Source organism: Sparus aurata, chromosome 11, assembly GCF_900880675.1.
Source record: "Sparus aurata chromosome 11, fSpaAur1.1, whole genome shotgun sequence".
Lineage (NCBI taxonomy): Eukaryota > Metazoa > Chordata > Actinopteri > Spariformes > Sparidae > Sparus > Sparus aurata.
The window spans coordinates 30,379,926-30,395,212 of record NC_044197.1 but is presented as its reverse complement, the minus strand read 5'-3'; the positions used below and the strand labels follow the sequence as shown (position 1 = coordinate 30,395,212).

The following is a 15,287-nucleotide window of genomic DNA, read 5'->3' as shown; positions in this document are numbered from 1 at the left end:
GCCAAAATAATTTCCCAGTCTGGGATTATTAAAGTAATTCTATCTATCTATCTATCTATCTATCTATCAATTATTTTTTTTTTTTCATTCCGTTTGTTAAGAGTGATTGTGTGTGTTTCCAAAGTGAGACAATGTGCTAGTGTTTTGTTGAATGAGCTTCTTTTGAGTATGAGATTAACTGTTGAGCTGAGCTGCATGATGGAAATGCAGACTGTGTTAAGAGTTTTGAACATGTCGCTTCAGTTTCGACCAATGTGTCTTAGCAATCGAAAAAAAACTGTAATTTAATGCTGTAGTCATGGGTGCTGCCATTGTTGTGTGAAGTCGGAAAAACTGCTCCCTCATGAAAGTCAGAAGATAGTTTACAATTAGGAATCCCCCAGTCATTGATAAACAGAGGTAGAAAAAGGATAGAAATACACTCGTCAACCCATTGGAAAAGAAGGTGCAGGGACCGAGCTTGGATGGTGTAGACACACAGGAATATGTGTACTGGTCAAACAAGCTGAGAGACCAGGATATTTACCAGCAGATCATGTTCCGGGTCACCTCAATCGTCACAGAGGAGGATCTGTACATAAAGCAACAGGAACAATGAATGACAACACAAATACTCTCAACTCTCACGCAGACACTTGACGGGAGCCCTGCATCATTCAGACTCAGAGATCCTTATATCTTATTTTAGTAAAAAAAATAATAATAAAATACGTATATCAATTTAAAACATGGATAACAGGACAATGTTTCCGTTTGTGGGATGCTGAAATGCTCAACACAGGAGGGCCAGCTCCTCAGGTCAAGACTCTGCTGTCCACTTACATCTGAAGGAGGAAAATTATTCCTTTGAGGACAACAATGTTAACATCTTGGCCAGAGAACACAGATGGTTTGAAAGAGGAGGAGTCCATCTATGTCAAACTGGAACGGCCGTCTTTGAACAGAGGAGGTGGCCTACAACATTACGTACCACCCACCTACAATACAGTACTGAGTTCTCTTCTCAGACAGCTCAAAAACCATTCACACCTGGGCTCACCTTCCCCTTCAAACCACACGAAGGCCATTTGGATCCACAATTGGCCTTAATTACTCTGAAACTAAGAGCTCCCATGTGTCCTTAACAACTTTGTTAGTACACTCCCACACATGGTTTAAAGGCCTGCAACTCCCATCTAGTTAGTTAGAACTGAAGAAGCCTCTTGGATGAGAGGTGAAACTGAAAGTCGAGTTGTCTACGAACGATACAGCGCCTAGATTTCTTAATGTAGCAACTTCATGTTTCTCTAGGTTCTATGCTCTGCTATGATCTGGTTAGGTTTACAAAGTAAAACCACTTGGCTAGGGTCAGGAAAAGTGTAGAAACACCTAGTGTAGAAACATGGTGGTGCCACATGGTGGATTCTGTTGAAGAGGACATCCGTATATATAAAAGGCCCATTCTAACGTGATACAAAAACATACTTGAACATGATCATACACTACTGAAAACAAAAATATGAATATGATTTTCCATTTCTGCCAATAAATTCCTCTAAATCCCACACACTGGTCCTTTAAGGAGCGAAAGATAGTTAATACATCATATGCTTCGGAGTGGAAAAAAGTTGTTTTTCTAACCTCATTTTGAGGGAAACTTAAGAGGAAATTCTGGTTTTAAGTGGTTCCATTTACAACTCTGACAGACTGATTCATTTCACATCACTCGAGATACTATCCTAACAGGAGTGATCAAAAACTCAGAGCAGCTCTAATCTCTTATTATTCTTGTATATTTGAGCATGTTTGACAACATCTGCTCCAGCTGAGTGTCAGTAGCGCCGTGAAAGCACTCTCTCACTGCTCGGCTTCACAGTGCGCACAGCATGATGGGAGGTGTGATTTCATTATGCTCTAAAGAAAACATCATTGTACAAAAAGAGAGTGCCTGGGGTCCTGAGAAGCACAGCGGTCTGCTCATCCAAGCCGCCTGATCAAAAGAGAACAACACACAGCTCTGTTACAGCTCAGGGCTCTTCTTCTTCTCTTCTCTTGTTTGGACGGCAGGTGTCTTGCTGTGTGTTTTGAGGTATTTGATTCTCACTGTTCATCCACTGCTGTGCAGGAACCTTCATCCTTCGCACATGTTTTCTGTGTGTAAGAGTGCATGGTTAAGTTCAGCTGAGAGAACAGACGATGGAGAGTCCACCTCATAGAAACCAACTCAGGAGTTACACTTTTGCTCTCGCGCAAGACTCAGATCTAAGCTGATGTCCCCCCTCAGGTTACACCAGTCAGACTGAATTAACAAACAATCTGGAAATGCGAGTTTCCCAAACAGGTCACCAGCAACAGAAAGAAAATGAGCTCCTCTTATTCTTTTCTTTGTGAGAGCCTGAAGCTATCTGAAGAACTGGCACAACCTGCTGGTGTTCTTGTCCTGATGGAAAACGATGAAACCAGCAGGTGGAAGAAGTATTCAGGTCTTTTACTGAAGTAAAAATAATACCATACTGTAATAACACCAATTGTGAAAATAACTGATTATGAAAACAATCATTGCAGCCCTCCTGTTTGTAGTTGTGACCCCCATGAGAGGACACAGTCTTGTTACATTTCCTTTGCCATAAGAAATTACTAAACACTTAATAAACCCCTTGACATCTTAAAACATAATGAACTTCCTACTGCGCCAACCCAAGCTATATTGATACATGTCATGTATTACTTACTAAAACATTACGTATAATTCTACCAAATCAAGATATCTTGTATTCTTCAGCACTTTTGAGGCAAAGTTCTTTACATTCTACATCTCTGCTGAGGCTCTATTGAGAGTGATGCAAGGCACACGCCACTTTTACTTCATGTGCAGTTCACATTTCAACCACTAGATGTAGTCTGAGCACTACAGATTCCTAATCTGACATTTGCAGGTTTCAACACTGTAAAACACATTCTCTGTCACAAACCCAGGCCAATATTTCGGCAGGTTGGTCACAGGTTGGCAGATGAAATGACAGAATGACAGTCTTGGTTTGTTAGAGGTGTGAGGGACCCTACAGTGGTTAGCCTACACTGAAAGATGGATGGATGGATTAGCACAGGTAGTGCCTGCCTGTGCTTTCAGAGTTCTTCCAGGTTCAAACATTGGCATCTGCCTCTCAGTTATAGTCCAATGATTTTACTATGGCCTATGACTCCCTCTATGCTAATAAAAGTATCCCGCTTGATCTGCTTAAAAAAATGAAGGCAACTCTTTGCATCAGATCATCATGTAGATCAAGCCAGACTGGTCTTCGTATGAACTCCCTTTTTTCGCACAAGATATGCTTTTCCAAGTAAAATCAGCAATACTTATCTAGTAAAGACAACTTGCAAAATCAATTTTTTTACAAACAAAAAGTTAAGTTGTTCATAAAAAGACAAGTCTTGCTTGATCTACATTTTAATCTGTTGCAAAAAGAAAATTGTTCATACACACTGCGCTCATGACGAGAAGGGAACGCTAGATTTGCAAATTTGTATGCCTCTTTTCTTGACTGTGCACGGCTTGCCACCAAAAGATGAAGCGCAGTAAAAGCCTAACCTACTTTATTCAAAGGTCTAAAATCAGTTCCTTGTCCATATCAAATTGGATAATTCTGTATCTGTCTCCCTGTCTCTCAACAACACACACATACAGGCTGCACCAGGTTCACAGTCTGGCTCAGCGGGTCCATGCTCCGAGCAATAGCAAACATGTCAATCCTGAAATGGTGAATGTCATCTTTTTTCCCTACCCTACAACGGTACAGCCAAACACCAGGCAACGAATGCAGTGTAAACCTCCACAATGTGGGGCTACTTAGTTCTGGTAAATTCACTGTTTTGCTATTATAGCAGCACAATTGTCAGGATCAGACTTGGCTCTCCAACAGGCTGATCCTGTTGCTTGAGCAGAGAAGGTTTCAGAGTGCGTGAGTTTTGGCTCACGCACAGTAGTGGGGAGATTTAAATGATTAAACGCGCAAATTGTATCAATCCTAGTTCCCTGTTCATTACAGTTTTTTTGATTGCTAAGACGCATTGGTCGAAGCTGAAGCGACATGTTCAAAACTCTTAGCACAGTCTGCAAAACAGAAATGCCTGTGGGCTAAACTGAGTCTCACTTTTCATTGCTTTCAGACGAAGTGCATTCAGTGACCTCAGTCACCGAAATGGATGAAGTCTTTTCTCATTCACTAGTTCACACCTGCAAAACACTATGCTTTAACAGCACATTTTTCAAATGCTAACACACTTTGTTCAAAACAGTTAAAAACACACTCAAAACAGAATGATAGGGGAAAAAATACTGGGAATTTCTGCTGCAGCCACATTGAAATCTATTGACAATTATATCAAAATATTGACAATAAAAATAAATAAAACGAAGATGCAATTCCAAACAGCTGATGGTAGTTTTCAGCTGAAAACTGATTCAGGTGATCTGCTTTTGGCCTCATTAGAAAGCATCCAAGGATGTCTGTGCTGTTTTTGCCTCCATACTCGCCCTTCTTGAACCCCATTGAAGAATATTTTTCAGCATGGAGGTGGAAGGTTTATGATCACGCTCCACACAACCAGCTCTCCTTGCTGGATGCAATGAATGCTGGTTGTGGAGATATTTCTCCCAAAGCCTGCCAGGGATGGATCAGACATTCAAGAAGATTCTACCCTAGGTGCCTTGCCAGAGAAGATGTAAGATGTGACATCGAGGAAAACATGTGGCCGAATGTAGATGACAGGGTCTGAATATTATGATATTAGTTTTATCTTTTACTGTAATTTGTATTCTACACCTGGAATTCTGAGATTCTGCATTATTCTGTTCACGTAATCTTTATTTTCTGTATGGTCCTGAAGTACTTATGCAAAAGCACAAATGTTCTTGAATAAATCTCTGCATTCATGATTCAGCGTTGTTGCAATATATTACAGCATATACAATAATTTAGAACCATTAAAGTGCAAAAGATCCTATATAAAATACTGATTTACCAGACAAAAATCATTCTAACTTGAAATATAAGATGTATTTGATGTAATGTTCTTTGTTGTTAGTATTTTGTCGTTCCGTTTGTTAAGGGTGATTGTGTGTGTTTCCAAAGTGAGACAATGGGCTAGTGTTTTGTTGAATGAGCTTCTTTAGAGACAAGTATGAAGTGTTTTGGCGGTGAGACACACTTTTGGGCATGAGATTAACTGTTGAGCTGAGCTGCATGATGGAAATGCAGACTGTGTTAAGAGTTTTGAACATGTCGCCTCAGTTTCAACCAATGTGTCTTAGCAATCGAAAAAAACTGTAATAGAACCTCCTCTGCTTTTGCTGTTGAAGTCAGAGTGTAATATCTGTAAAAATCCTCCTCTATAGAGTTTGGTGTGGTCTCTGTTCACTAAATTAGTCTCAGGCAAAGATGCTATATCAGTTCTTAGTCTGCATAGATGGGAGAATACCTTGCCTCACTTGACCAGATGATTTAGTCCACTTACATTCCAACTCACCAGTGTGGCGTCAGCCATATCTCTAACCACGATGAGGGCCGCCTCGCACGCAATGCCACTGCCTGATTCCTGACATCAGTTTTGAAAAGACTGCTTTTGAGATTCCCAGATAAAGCTGAACAGAAGAAAGGGGGAGAGAAGAAAAATGAAGGGGGGGGGGGAGGTATGAATGCCTGAACACATACATAAACTCTCATTCTTACAAATGTTAAACATCATGGACACAAACAAAGCTGTCACTAGCTTGAAGTCTACTTGAACTTCCAGTCAACCGCTTACCATGCAAACTCCACCGACCGCCTACCTACAGTACAGTGAAGGATTCTGCAGGAAGAAGCAAGGCTGTGCCATGGACTCATCAGTGTCCCCTGCAGTGGCCAACCTCTACATGGAGGAAGAGGTTGAGAGCAGAACCTTGATTACCTTCACAGGAGCTGCTCCTAGCCTCAGTAAGGTCGAGCTCTACTTTAGTTCCTGTGCGGAACTTGCATGGTAAGCAGTTTAGGTTGCACTGTGCATTAATAGAAATGAAGAGGGAATATATACATGATTCCACTATGCACAACATTACACTACAGGCAGAGCATTGAACTCAAGTGTCAGAGGTGTCATTTCTTAACCTGGTAGACCTTGATGATCTCCTCCGGCTTTTAACCAAGCTAGAGAATGAGGCCTCTGACTGCAGCTCTTTGAGACTCAATCAGGGCCATAACTACCATTGAGGACACCGAGGTCATGTCCTCGGTATTTTTTCTCAGTGGAAAAAAAAAGAAGGTGACAAATAACTTTATTTTGTACGGAAACCACCTGTTCCTCTGTCTGATCATCACCTTCGGTTACAGAGTGGATTATCTTGTCGTAAATATACCATCTTTGGTCATTGCACTGGTTTATGGGTAAAAAAAAGAAAGAAAAAGAAAAAAACTCTTGTTACACCATTCCTGTTCGGCTCCCAGACCGTGGTCGGGAAGCGCAGGGGAGATGTTTCCTCCAGGGCCGAAGTGTATTATTACCTTCGGGGTGAACCCTTTCACTACATGTCGTTGGTCGGTAAATAATGCCCGGGAGCTTTGCTGTCTTTTGAGGTGCCGTCACGTTTATTCACAGCTAACTGCAGCATATGTACATTTTATTCCTGTCGTCACTACTGCTACTTCTTTCTCTCTCATTCATTCACTGTCTGCCGTACATACGCTCCCTCACTCTCGCTCACCCACTCACACCTCACGCACACCTCACGCACTGCCCTATTCATGAAAGAGCTACGCCACTCTCACGACACTGTTAAAAGAACTTCTGGACAAGCTGTACTTCAGCGGTAAGGATTTGTAGTCCGAAGTATTCTCTACTTCCTAAGACAGACATCGCAAAATTGGTAACTGGAATAAACTGGCCAGATTGCTTGTATTTTAATAAACCATACGATTTCTAACTTTGAAACACGGTGTCCGTTGATGTAAATACACGTGAGTGATACGAAGCACAAATTATTACATGTAACGATACTTTTAATTTAACTGCGACTTCACGCCAGGTAGTGCCATCCAAGTTAGTGCTCAACCATCACAAGTGATAACATAACTAGCTAATGTTAACTGCCTACAAATGGTCGTTTCAGAGGTAGTGATGCTGCTGTCTTGACAAGAGCCCATCTTTGGGTGGCCATTGAAAGCAGAGGGAAGATAAATCATGTTGACTGATGTTAGCTAGCTAATTTATAATCCATGCTTGCTCATTTTTTGCAGTTATGCTGTTCTTTGACTGTATCTAGTGCTGCTGCTGCTACTAGGCCTACTTAAGTGATTTCTGTACCTACTAGATGTCTTAATAGTAATTATAGGCTATTAAACATAATTTTAAACATAGTTTTAAACATACTCATCAAGACTTCAGCAAGCAAACACAGTTTCTTCTGGAACTCTAAAACTAATTTTTATAATGTTAATCCTAACAGAGGCCAGGCCAGTAATACAATGTTACCCAGCACTGTTAAAGTTACTTTATCAACTCAGCTGAGTTGTTGTGTGTTTACTTTCTTCAGACATGATGAAGAGAGCACAACAAACCCCGCTCCCCTTTGGGAAGAAGATAGTGAGGCAAGAAGAGGACGAGAGGGGCAGAAAGGGAAAGAAAGGTGAATGAGAAGACCAGGTGCTGCCCCAGCATAGGATTATCAATGTCCCAAACACACTGATGTTAAACAAACAATACTGTCCTCTGATCTAATTCAGTCATAATCATAATTATGCAATCTTAATGTAATTTAACTTAACAACATATCTAGTAGTATCTAATAGTGAAATTGTATGACGTACATTTAGCTTGTGTTCATGTACTGTTTGTGTTTGAGTTTGCATTATTTGGTATTTGAGTTATTCAAGTGTGTTTTAAAGTTGATATTAAGGAGGTGTATATTATTTTACTTAATTCCTTCTTGGCAGGAGAGACAAGTGGAATCTTGTCTTGCATTATGCCCTGTTACATCTAGGCTAGATAATCTTTGAAACTTTGCTTATGTTAGGACATTTATGTTCATTGGAATCAGTGTACTGTCAATAATGAACAATCATACAATTTCAGTTAGTCTACATGCCTGGTGACTGACTGCCTGCCCCCATCTACTGGCTCTGACTGCCTTCATATCTCCACATCTGTACTGTATTCTGCTGTCCCTGCTCTCTCGAAGGTTGGTCAACACACACTCACACAGTGTCAGTTACAAATACACATTTCCTTATGGACCCGCCCGCTGAAACTTTGCTTATGTTCGGACCTCCGCAATTATGACCTCAGTATTTCTAAAATCCTGGTTACGGCCCTGGACTCAATGCTACAGTCCTACAAAAATATCAAATATGAGATTATGCCAAGTATAGGCATTTTTACCACCTGCTTAGCAGGGTGGTGCAGCAATTTCTGTATCATTGCTGTCCTCAGTGTATATTTTGTCAGGTGAGGTCTGAAAACTAAATATTGTGAGATATTGTTGCCATCTAGTGGACAGAAGGAGAGACACAGCCACAGAGGATTCAATCTCACAGCTCTAACAAGTGTAAGTGTAAACAAAAGAGTTCACAGGATATCCAGGAGAGACCACTGACCTCATTATATAGCTGGCAGCTGACTTTTTAATTGTGTGTTAATTGTTTATTGTTTAATTGAATGATGTCTCAGACCTATATTTGTATTGGTTCCGTTTCGGCTGTGTGTTTTACTTACTAACATTTGCCAAAATATTGTAAATCAAGTGACAAACCGCAAAGAAATGAATAGATTACAACAAAAAGTCTAGATTTATCATCAGAGCAGATACACATACTCGACTATACCACTTAATAGCATTCTATTTTCATATGTTTATTATTCAACAAAAAAGAGATCTCATTCTGTCAGTCAGGGATAATGTAAAGCCTACAATATACAAAAATAAAGGATCAAATATGAAATGAAATAGTACTAATAAAACAAAAACTTCACTGTGCACACATCTAATTGGGACTACTGGGTTCTGAGGCAAATAGAAACTCTCTTTAAGTCTCTTTAGATCCAGTTTGTAATGAAGATGATTTTTGAGTCTCTTCCCAGCCTCACACCAGGGGTCCGTTTCACAAAGCAGGTTCAACAAACTCTGAGTCTAACCCTGAACTCTGAGTTGATCTACTCTGAGATAGGAAACTCTGAGTTTTCGGTTCCAGAACAGCTGATTTGAGTTAGTTTGATCAACTCGGAGTAGTTTCACCTGGAGTTAAGTGTAAAAGGTACAGCATCAATGGAGCCCCGATAGGACGAGTCACCATGGCAACGAGGAAGAGGAGGGCTACGTTTTTCACCCAGCTGGAATTGGAAATATTAATGCGCTCATACGGTGAGTTTGAGCCCGTTTTTAGAAGGAAGTGTAACACCGCTGCAGCAGCAAAAGAGAGGGAGACGGTGTGGGAGAACATTGCTGCTCGGGTCAGTGCATAAGTTTAAATGTAGTCCTTTGCAATCACAATAATATTACAGGGGGAAACTGCTTGAGTGGTAGCCTATTAATTTATTTCATTTAGGTGCAATCCCGCGGGGGAGAAGCGCACTTGGCAGCAGCTTAAGATGAAACATAAAAACATTAGACCTCGGCATAATCTCATGGGGGTACCTCATTCTGATCATGTTTTACATATACATACGTAAATATTAAGTGGCTGTCTGACTGTACAGTTGTTATATCCCCAACATAATGCTGTTTTCACACACATAAATGTCTTCTCATCCATATCATGTTCTGTTAAATAATTAAGCCTATTTAAACTAACACAGACTTCTACTCAGCCAACAGAAAGAAAGCAGACGCCCGTAAAACGGGTGGTGGCCCAGCACCGCCACCTCTAACGGAGGCAGAGGAGCTGGCCCTAAGACAGAATTTAGGAAGGCCAGTGGCTGAGGGAATCCCTGGAGGGAGCTCATCCTCTGAGCTCACCCCCCAAGACACAAGTGCTTTTATAAAATGTATTTATTTCCCTTTCATGACTTTTTTTTTTACTTTTGTCCCAACAGATTCTGATGGTGCTATCTGCCTGGTGGAGCCCCCTCACGCCACAACAGACCTTGTAATTGTAAGTAGTAATATTGTAATACTCCAAAGATTTTGTCAAATGGTAGTTTAAATATACTGAAACGTATTACTCATCTAGGATGAAGAGTACAAGGAAACTGTATCTGCTGCCTTGACAGAGGGGGATCCAGAAAGGCCTATAGAGGTAACATCTTGATATGTTACTGATAGTTCTCTTCCGATTTACATTTCTTAACATTCTGGTGGAATATAGAGTGACATTAAGCCTACACTGAAGTATTAACACATTCTCATCGTTTTTTCACAGGGCATGGCTGGGCAGCAGCAGGAGGGTCCCTCAACTTCCACTGCACAGATTGACACAGTAAACACCAGAGATTCATTCTGTGGAATTCATGTGCAACTGTATAATGTCCTCCTTGTATGTATTCCCAGTTACCTGTCAAAGACATTTACAAAATTCACCTGCTGAAAAATATACAAAAAACCGACAAAGAAATGCAGTACTTGGACCGCCAGATTAGGAGGGCAGACCTAGAAATTGAAATACTGGAGCACAAGTTAGAGGTAGGTGCATGGTCACAGGTGAATCATGTTAATTATGTTAACTATTGGAAAATTAATTAAACTAGCTCTTGTATTTGCAGGAAATAAAGAAGACCAAATGAAATGTGTATTATGTCTTTATTTGACTGCTGTGGTGGTGATGATGGTGACTCAATCACTAAAGTGATGATGGCATATGGCGTCTCTGACTGCTCTGCCGTCCTGCATAGCTGACAGGTGGATGGGGTCATCATCAGGGTCTTCAGTTTGTAGGACAGGGTGTTGCTCTCCTCTAATAGTGGCAATATTATGAAGAACAACACATGCCACAATAATATCACAGGCCCTCTCAGGGGTCACCCTGAGGTGACGTAGGCACTGGAAACGGGCTTTCAGCAGGCCTATGGTCATCTCAACCCGGGCTCTCGTCCTGCAGTGAGCCCGGTTGAAGTTCTGTTGGGGGCCTGGTTCAGGGTCAGGGTAAGGGGTCAGCAGCCTAGGTTGGCATGGGTAACCCCGGTCACCCAGCAGATGGCCATCAAACTCTCCTGTAATGTATAGTGGATACATTAAAGTAGCCTATATTAAAAGGATGGAGACAAGTGTGTAATACAGTTTTGTGCAAATCTTTAGGCTGCTTACCACGTTGCAGTCTGTTGCTCAGGTTAGACTCCCGATAAATCCTTGAGTCATGCACAGACCCAGGCCACTTGGCCTCCACATTGGAAATGATGTATGCAGCATCACATACGATCTTGACAGTGCAGAGAATGACAGATGTTGAACTATGATGCAGTCTTTAACATTTTGAATCAGTAGTCAATCCACATGTACCTGCACATTTATGCTGTGAATGGACTTCCTATTCACATAATCTGCTTCATTATGTGATGGAGCCGTGATGGGGATGTGTGTGCCATCTATGCAGCCAATCACACTGGGAAATCCTGAAAGAAATTAAAATTAATAATCCCAGTCTGAGGTTGCAGCACAATGTCATTAACAGAATATTATTTAATATTCATTTAATGGATCTCTACATCATTCACCTGCAATCCTGTGGAACTCGTCCTTGATGGCTCTGACAGGTTTATGTCCAGGGAAAATGATAAAGATGGGTAGTAGCCGTTTCAGGGCGAGGCACACTTTTCTGACCGCTCTGCATACAGTTGCCTTGCTCAAGTCCAATGCATCTCCGACGTTGTATAAAAAACTCCCATTTGCAAAAAAACGCAGCGCAACACACAATATCTGCTGGGATGTGAGAGCATGACTTCGGTTGGTAATGTTGGAAATGTAAGGACGGATCAGGTTGTGTATGTAAATGATGGACTGTGACGTGAAACGGTACCGCTCAAAAAGATAACTGTCTGGAAACGCAAGAACATCTATGCGCGGTCTGATAATCATCTCCCGACGAATGTTCAGTTCTCTGCGCAGTAATGCTGCACCTTCATCCACGGGATCATTATCAAAAGGACATGCCATGGTAGTGAAAATAGTCGCCACCTAATATAACTTCTAATGTAGGCCTACTGACTGATTTTTGCAATGATTTTCTCAAAAAAACAGACGGCAGAACTACACTACGCCAAAACTCGCCTGCTGACTGAATGAATGAGGAAATCAAATACCGTGTGTGGCTGAAAGAGGGCGGAGACAGAGAGAAACTCAAGGTTTGTTGAGAGAAACCTGGTCCCGACCAGGTTAGGTTCATAGAATATGTTACCATGGTAACTGACCGAGAGCTTAAGTTACCTCTCTCTGTGAAACAGGCTAGAGTTACCCCTCTTTCTCTGGTTTGAGTTACCTCCCTTTGTGAAGCGGAAAACTCAGTTTCCCTCATATCAGGGTTAACAGACTCAGAGTTTTCACTAAACCTGCTTTGTGAAACGGACCCCTGGAGAACTCAAAATACAGGCCTGCTTTTTTCAAATGTTTACACTTACAAATGTAAACTTGTAACTTTGAGGAACATTTTGAAACTTATGTTCAGAAGATATAAGACCCGATCTGTAAAACCAGATTTCTCCTCCATTCTGAGCGAATTTACTATTACATTATTCTTTACTCCTGTACTCTGAGCTCAGCCTCAACTCAACTCCTGCAAACTGCTATTCCTTGCATCAGAGTTTGTTCATCGAATGTCTTTTAGATATTTTTTAGATAATTTTCTCAACCCATAATGCAAGGCAAGTTTATTTGTATAGCACAATTAAGACACAAGGCGACTCAAAACGCATAGCGGTTCACTTAACCCTTCATTTAATCAGAAAATAAATAAGTCAAACTCAAAATTTAAATATGAGAAAAATACATGATTATCACCAGACAGGAAGGGTATAAAAGTAACTAGTCTGAAGAATGTAAAGATGTGAAAAGTACATAATTTGCTTCCAAGATGCAGTAGAGAATATATATAAATATAAAAATGATATGAATATAAAGTTGTTAAAGTCAAACCTTCGTGTAAAAGCATGATTACGACGAAATAGGCACTTTTAAGATTTACCCTAGTTTCGTTTTTGGGTCAAACTAATTTTCAATAGAGTGGTGGGGCACTTCTACCCCACCTGGACTCCTGGAACAAGCTACTGCTAAGGTGAGATGTTAGAAAAACTTTCTTTTTAGTAAACTCTGTGTGCACAAACAATGTTCTCAATGCTCGTGTTCATGTGTAGAGACCCTGGTGATACTATGAGCTAAATTTCATGTTGTGTCGAGCCTTCTTAGTGTTTAAAAAAATAGTGATTTTGATGCTAGCGTAAAAGTGCCCCAGCACTCCATTGAAAATGAGCTTGCCCGAAAACGAAACTACGGTAAATCTTAAAAGTGCCTCTTTCGTCCTAATTATGCTTTTACTCAAAGGTTTGACTCATATACATTAACAAATAAAGCCTAGGTTACATTTTGGCGAGATTGGAACATTTCAAACTATAAGTCGGGGGACAGGAAGTAGTATTTTGAAGGAATTAACCTTTCAAACTATATGTCAGTAGACAGGAAGTAGTATTAGGGTGGAGTAAACCTTCTAGAAGTCGTGGGAATAGAAGTAGAATTTGTGTGGTACAAACTTTTCAAACAGCTAGTCATTAAATATGAGGTAATATTTGTGTGAGATACTCCCTCGTTTGCATTTTCATAAATTCAGTACGTGACACTGTCGTTAAAAACTCGGGTCCCAGAAAAGCAGTTCTAGGATTTCAAAGAAATGGAATCTAAGACACATAAAAATCGTTTTCTGGTGTGCTTTATTCATTTGCTTATTTATATTCTACATTGATTTATTACTCATCATTACACAAGAAAACTTGTGTCTCACAAAATATAATAAAAGAAAATCATAAATTCAAAGAAACAGATTCAAATTCACAAAGCTTTCCTCTTTCCAAATGAGACAGCCAACAACCTTGCGATGAATATCCATCCAGCTTCCCATCTCTCAGACAGAACGGGGGCAGTAAAGCACTGACTGACGTCTTCTCTGCTCTGTTGTTGGCTTTCCATCAAGCTGAACTGTGCATTTACCCATATGTGCACAACTAAGTGAAGTCCTGTTTGTTACCCCTGAAAAATAATCCCATCTTGAATAAAAGCTTTGCACTTCAAGTACAGTCTGGTGCTGAACCAGTTAATAAATGAACATAAGAATCCACTCCGGTCATAAACATGAATCATTCATTGGTAGTTTTCTGTTGTTCCTTTTTGCCTTCATGGAAGGTGAGCGGGCTACTCCAAACCGCCGAAGCAAAGGCGAGCCAGTGGCACGAACGCACACAGAAGGAGGTCCAGTCTACAGTGAAAAGGTACCAGAGATGTGGCTGGATGTGGGCTGAGTAGGGAAGTATTCAGTCATTGAGATATTCTCACTTTTCAGGGGAATGAGAGTATGCAGCCTTGTGTTATATACAAAATAAATTAAAGTGGTGTGACTCAACCAAGATCTACATGTTTCTTTTTTTTTTTACCTCATGTCCCAGAAAGCATAACATTTTTATAAGACTTGTACATTAAAAGAAAGAAAGAAAATCTGTATTCACAAAAATATATAATGAGAATATTAGCATTCAATCTACATTTTGTTCAAAGTTGTTTGTTAAATCATGAAGAAATAGGGCAAAAAGTGCATAGCATGCAACAAACCAGGACATGACATGACAAACTGATCACTGGCAGGAGAATAACAGCATCTATCTGGTGCTGAACTGGTGAGTTTACCTTCACAGTGTTACACGTGGAAGTTGTAGAAGTGACAATCTTTTAATCTCTAACATTTTGGATTCCCCAATATGATACAGATGATTCTGTTACCCTGGCACCATAGAGCTAGAGAGTCCTCATGGATTCAGTCTGAAGTTTTCTGCTCTACAGGACAGTAAGCATGCTAGCAGGCGGTTTGTGCCTCGAAGGCAACATTTAAAAAAGTCTCTCTCAATCCTGCGGGCGTCACACTGTTCAGGTCAGAACTACGAGCTTTGGAGCTAAGCGAACATGAGGATGCGAAGCGGAGAGTAGTTATCCAGTAGACATACAGGTACAGCAGCATTGGTCCAGTGTTGGGCTCCGGGGCCCTACATTGTCAAAAGGCATGCTGAGGGCCTCGCAGTGTTTCTGGAAGGAAAACAGAAAAGCACAGATTTCAGGTTTGAGCCTTCCAGATGGTGAGGATTTGGTGTCGATA

At 40.7% G+C, this 15,287-nt stretch overlaps 2 protein-coding genes and 1 long non-coding RNA gene across 9 annotated transcripts in view; 1 reads left to right on the top strand and 2 right to left on the bottom strand.

Moving 5' to 3' along the window:
* Positions 1-6,455: 6,455 nt before the first annotated feature.
* LOC115591490 (uncharacterized) lies at positions 6,456-10,730 on the top strand. Of its 5 annotated transcripts, XR_003985972.1 has the most exons (6): positions 6,456-6,823; positions 7,547-7,639; positions 8,086-8,191; positions 10,042-10,100; positions 10,179-10,244; positions 10,368-10,628. It is a non-coding gene; the product is annotated as an uncharacterized LOC115591490 (long non-coding RNA). The 5 variants fall into 5 exon arrangements; XR_003985971.1 differs by lacking the exon at positions 7,547-7,639; XR_003985970.1 differs by lacking the exons at positions 6,456-6,823; positions 7,547-7,639; positions 8,086-8,191 and adding an exon at positions 10,708-10,730 and having other exon boundaries at positions 9,801-10,100; positions 10,368-10,627.
* LOC115591479 (putative nuclease HARBI1) lies at positions 10,728-12,094 on the bottom strand. Its single transcript, XM_030433534.1, has 4 exons — positions 11,656-12,094; positions 11,441-11,553; positions 11,249-11,360; positions 10,728-11,154 (listed from the first exon to the last, which is right to left on the bottom strand). Exons 1-4 carry the CDS (start codon positions 12,092-12,094, stop codon positions 10,778-10,780), a joined length of 1,041 nt encoding a protein of 346 aa, XP_030289394.1. The 3' UTR covers positions 10,728-10,777.
* Positions 12,095-13,840: 1,746 nt separating this feature from the next.
* The window catches only part of mylk4b (myosin light chain kinase family, member 4b), a 39,730-nt gene continuing 38,283 nt past the window's right edge, over positions 13,841-15,287 (bottom strand). For all 3 annotated transcript variants that reach the window (XM_030434426.1, XM_030434427.1, XM_030434425.1), the window contains one exon: positions 13,841-15,217. The gene's annotated coding sequence lies outside the window, so the exon portion shown is untranslated. The remainder of the gene's footprint in view (positions 15,218-15,287) is intronic.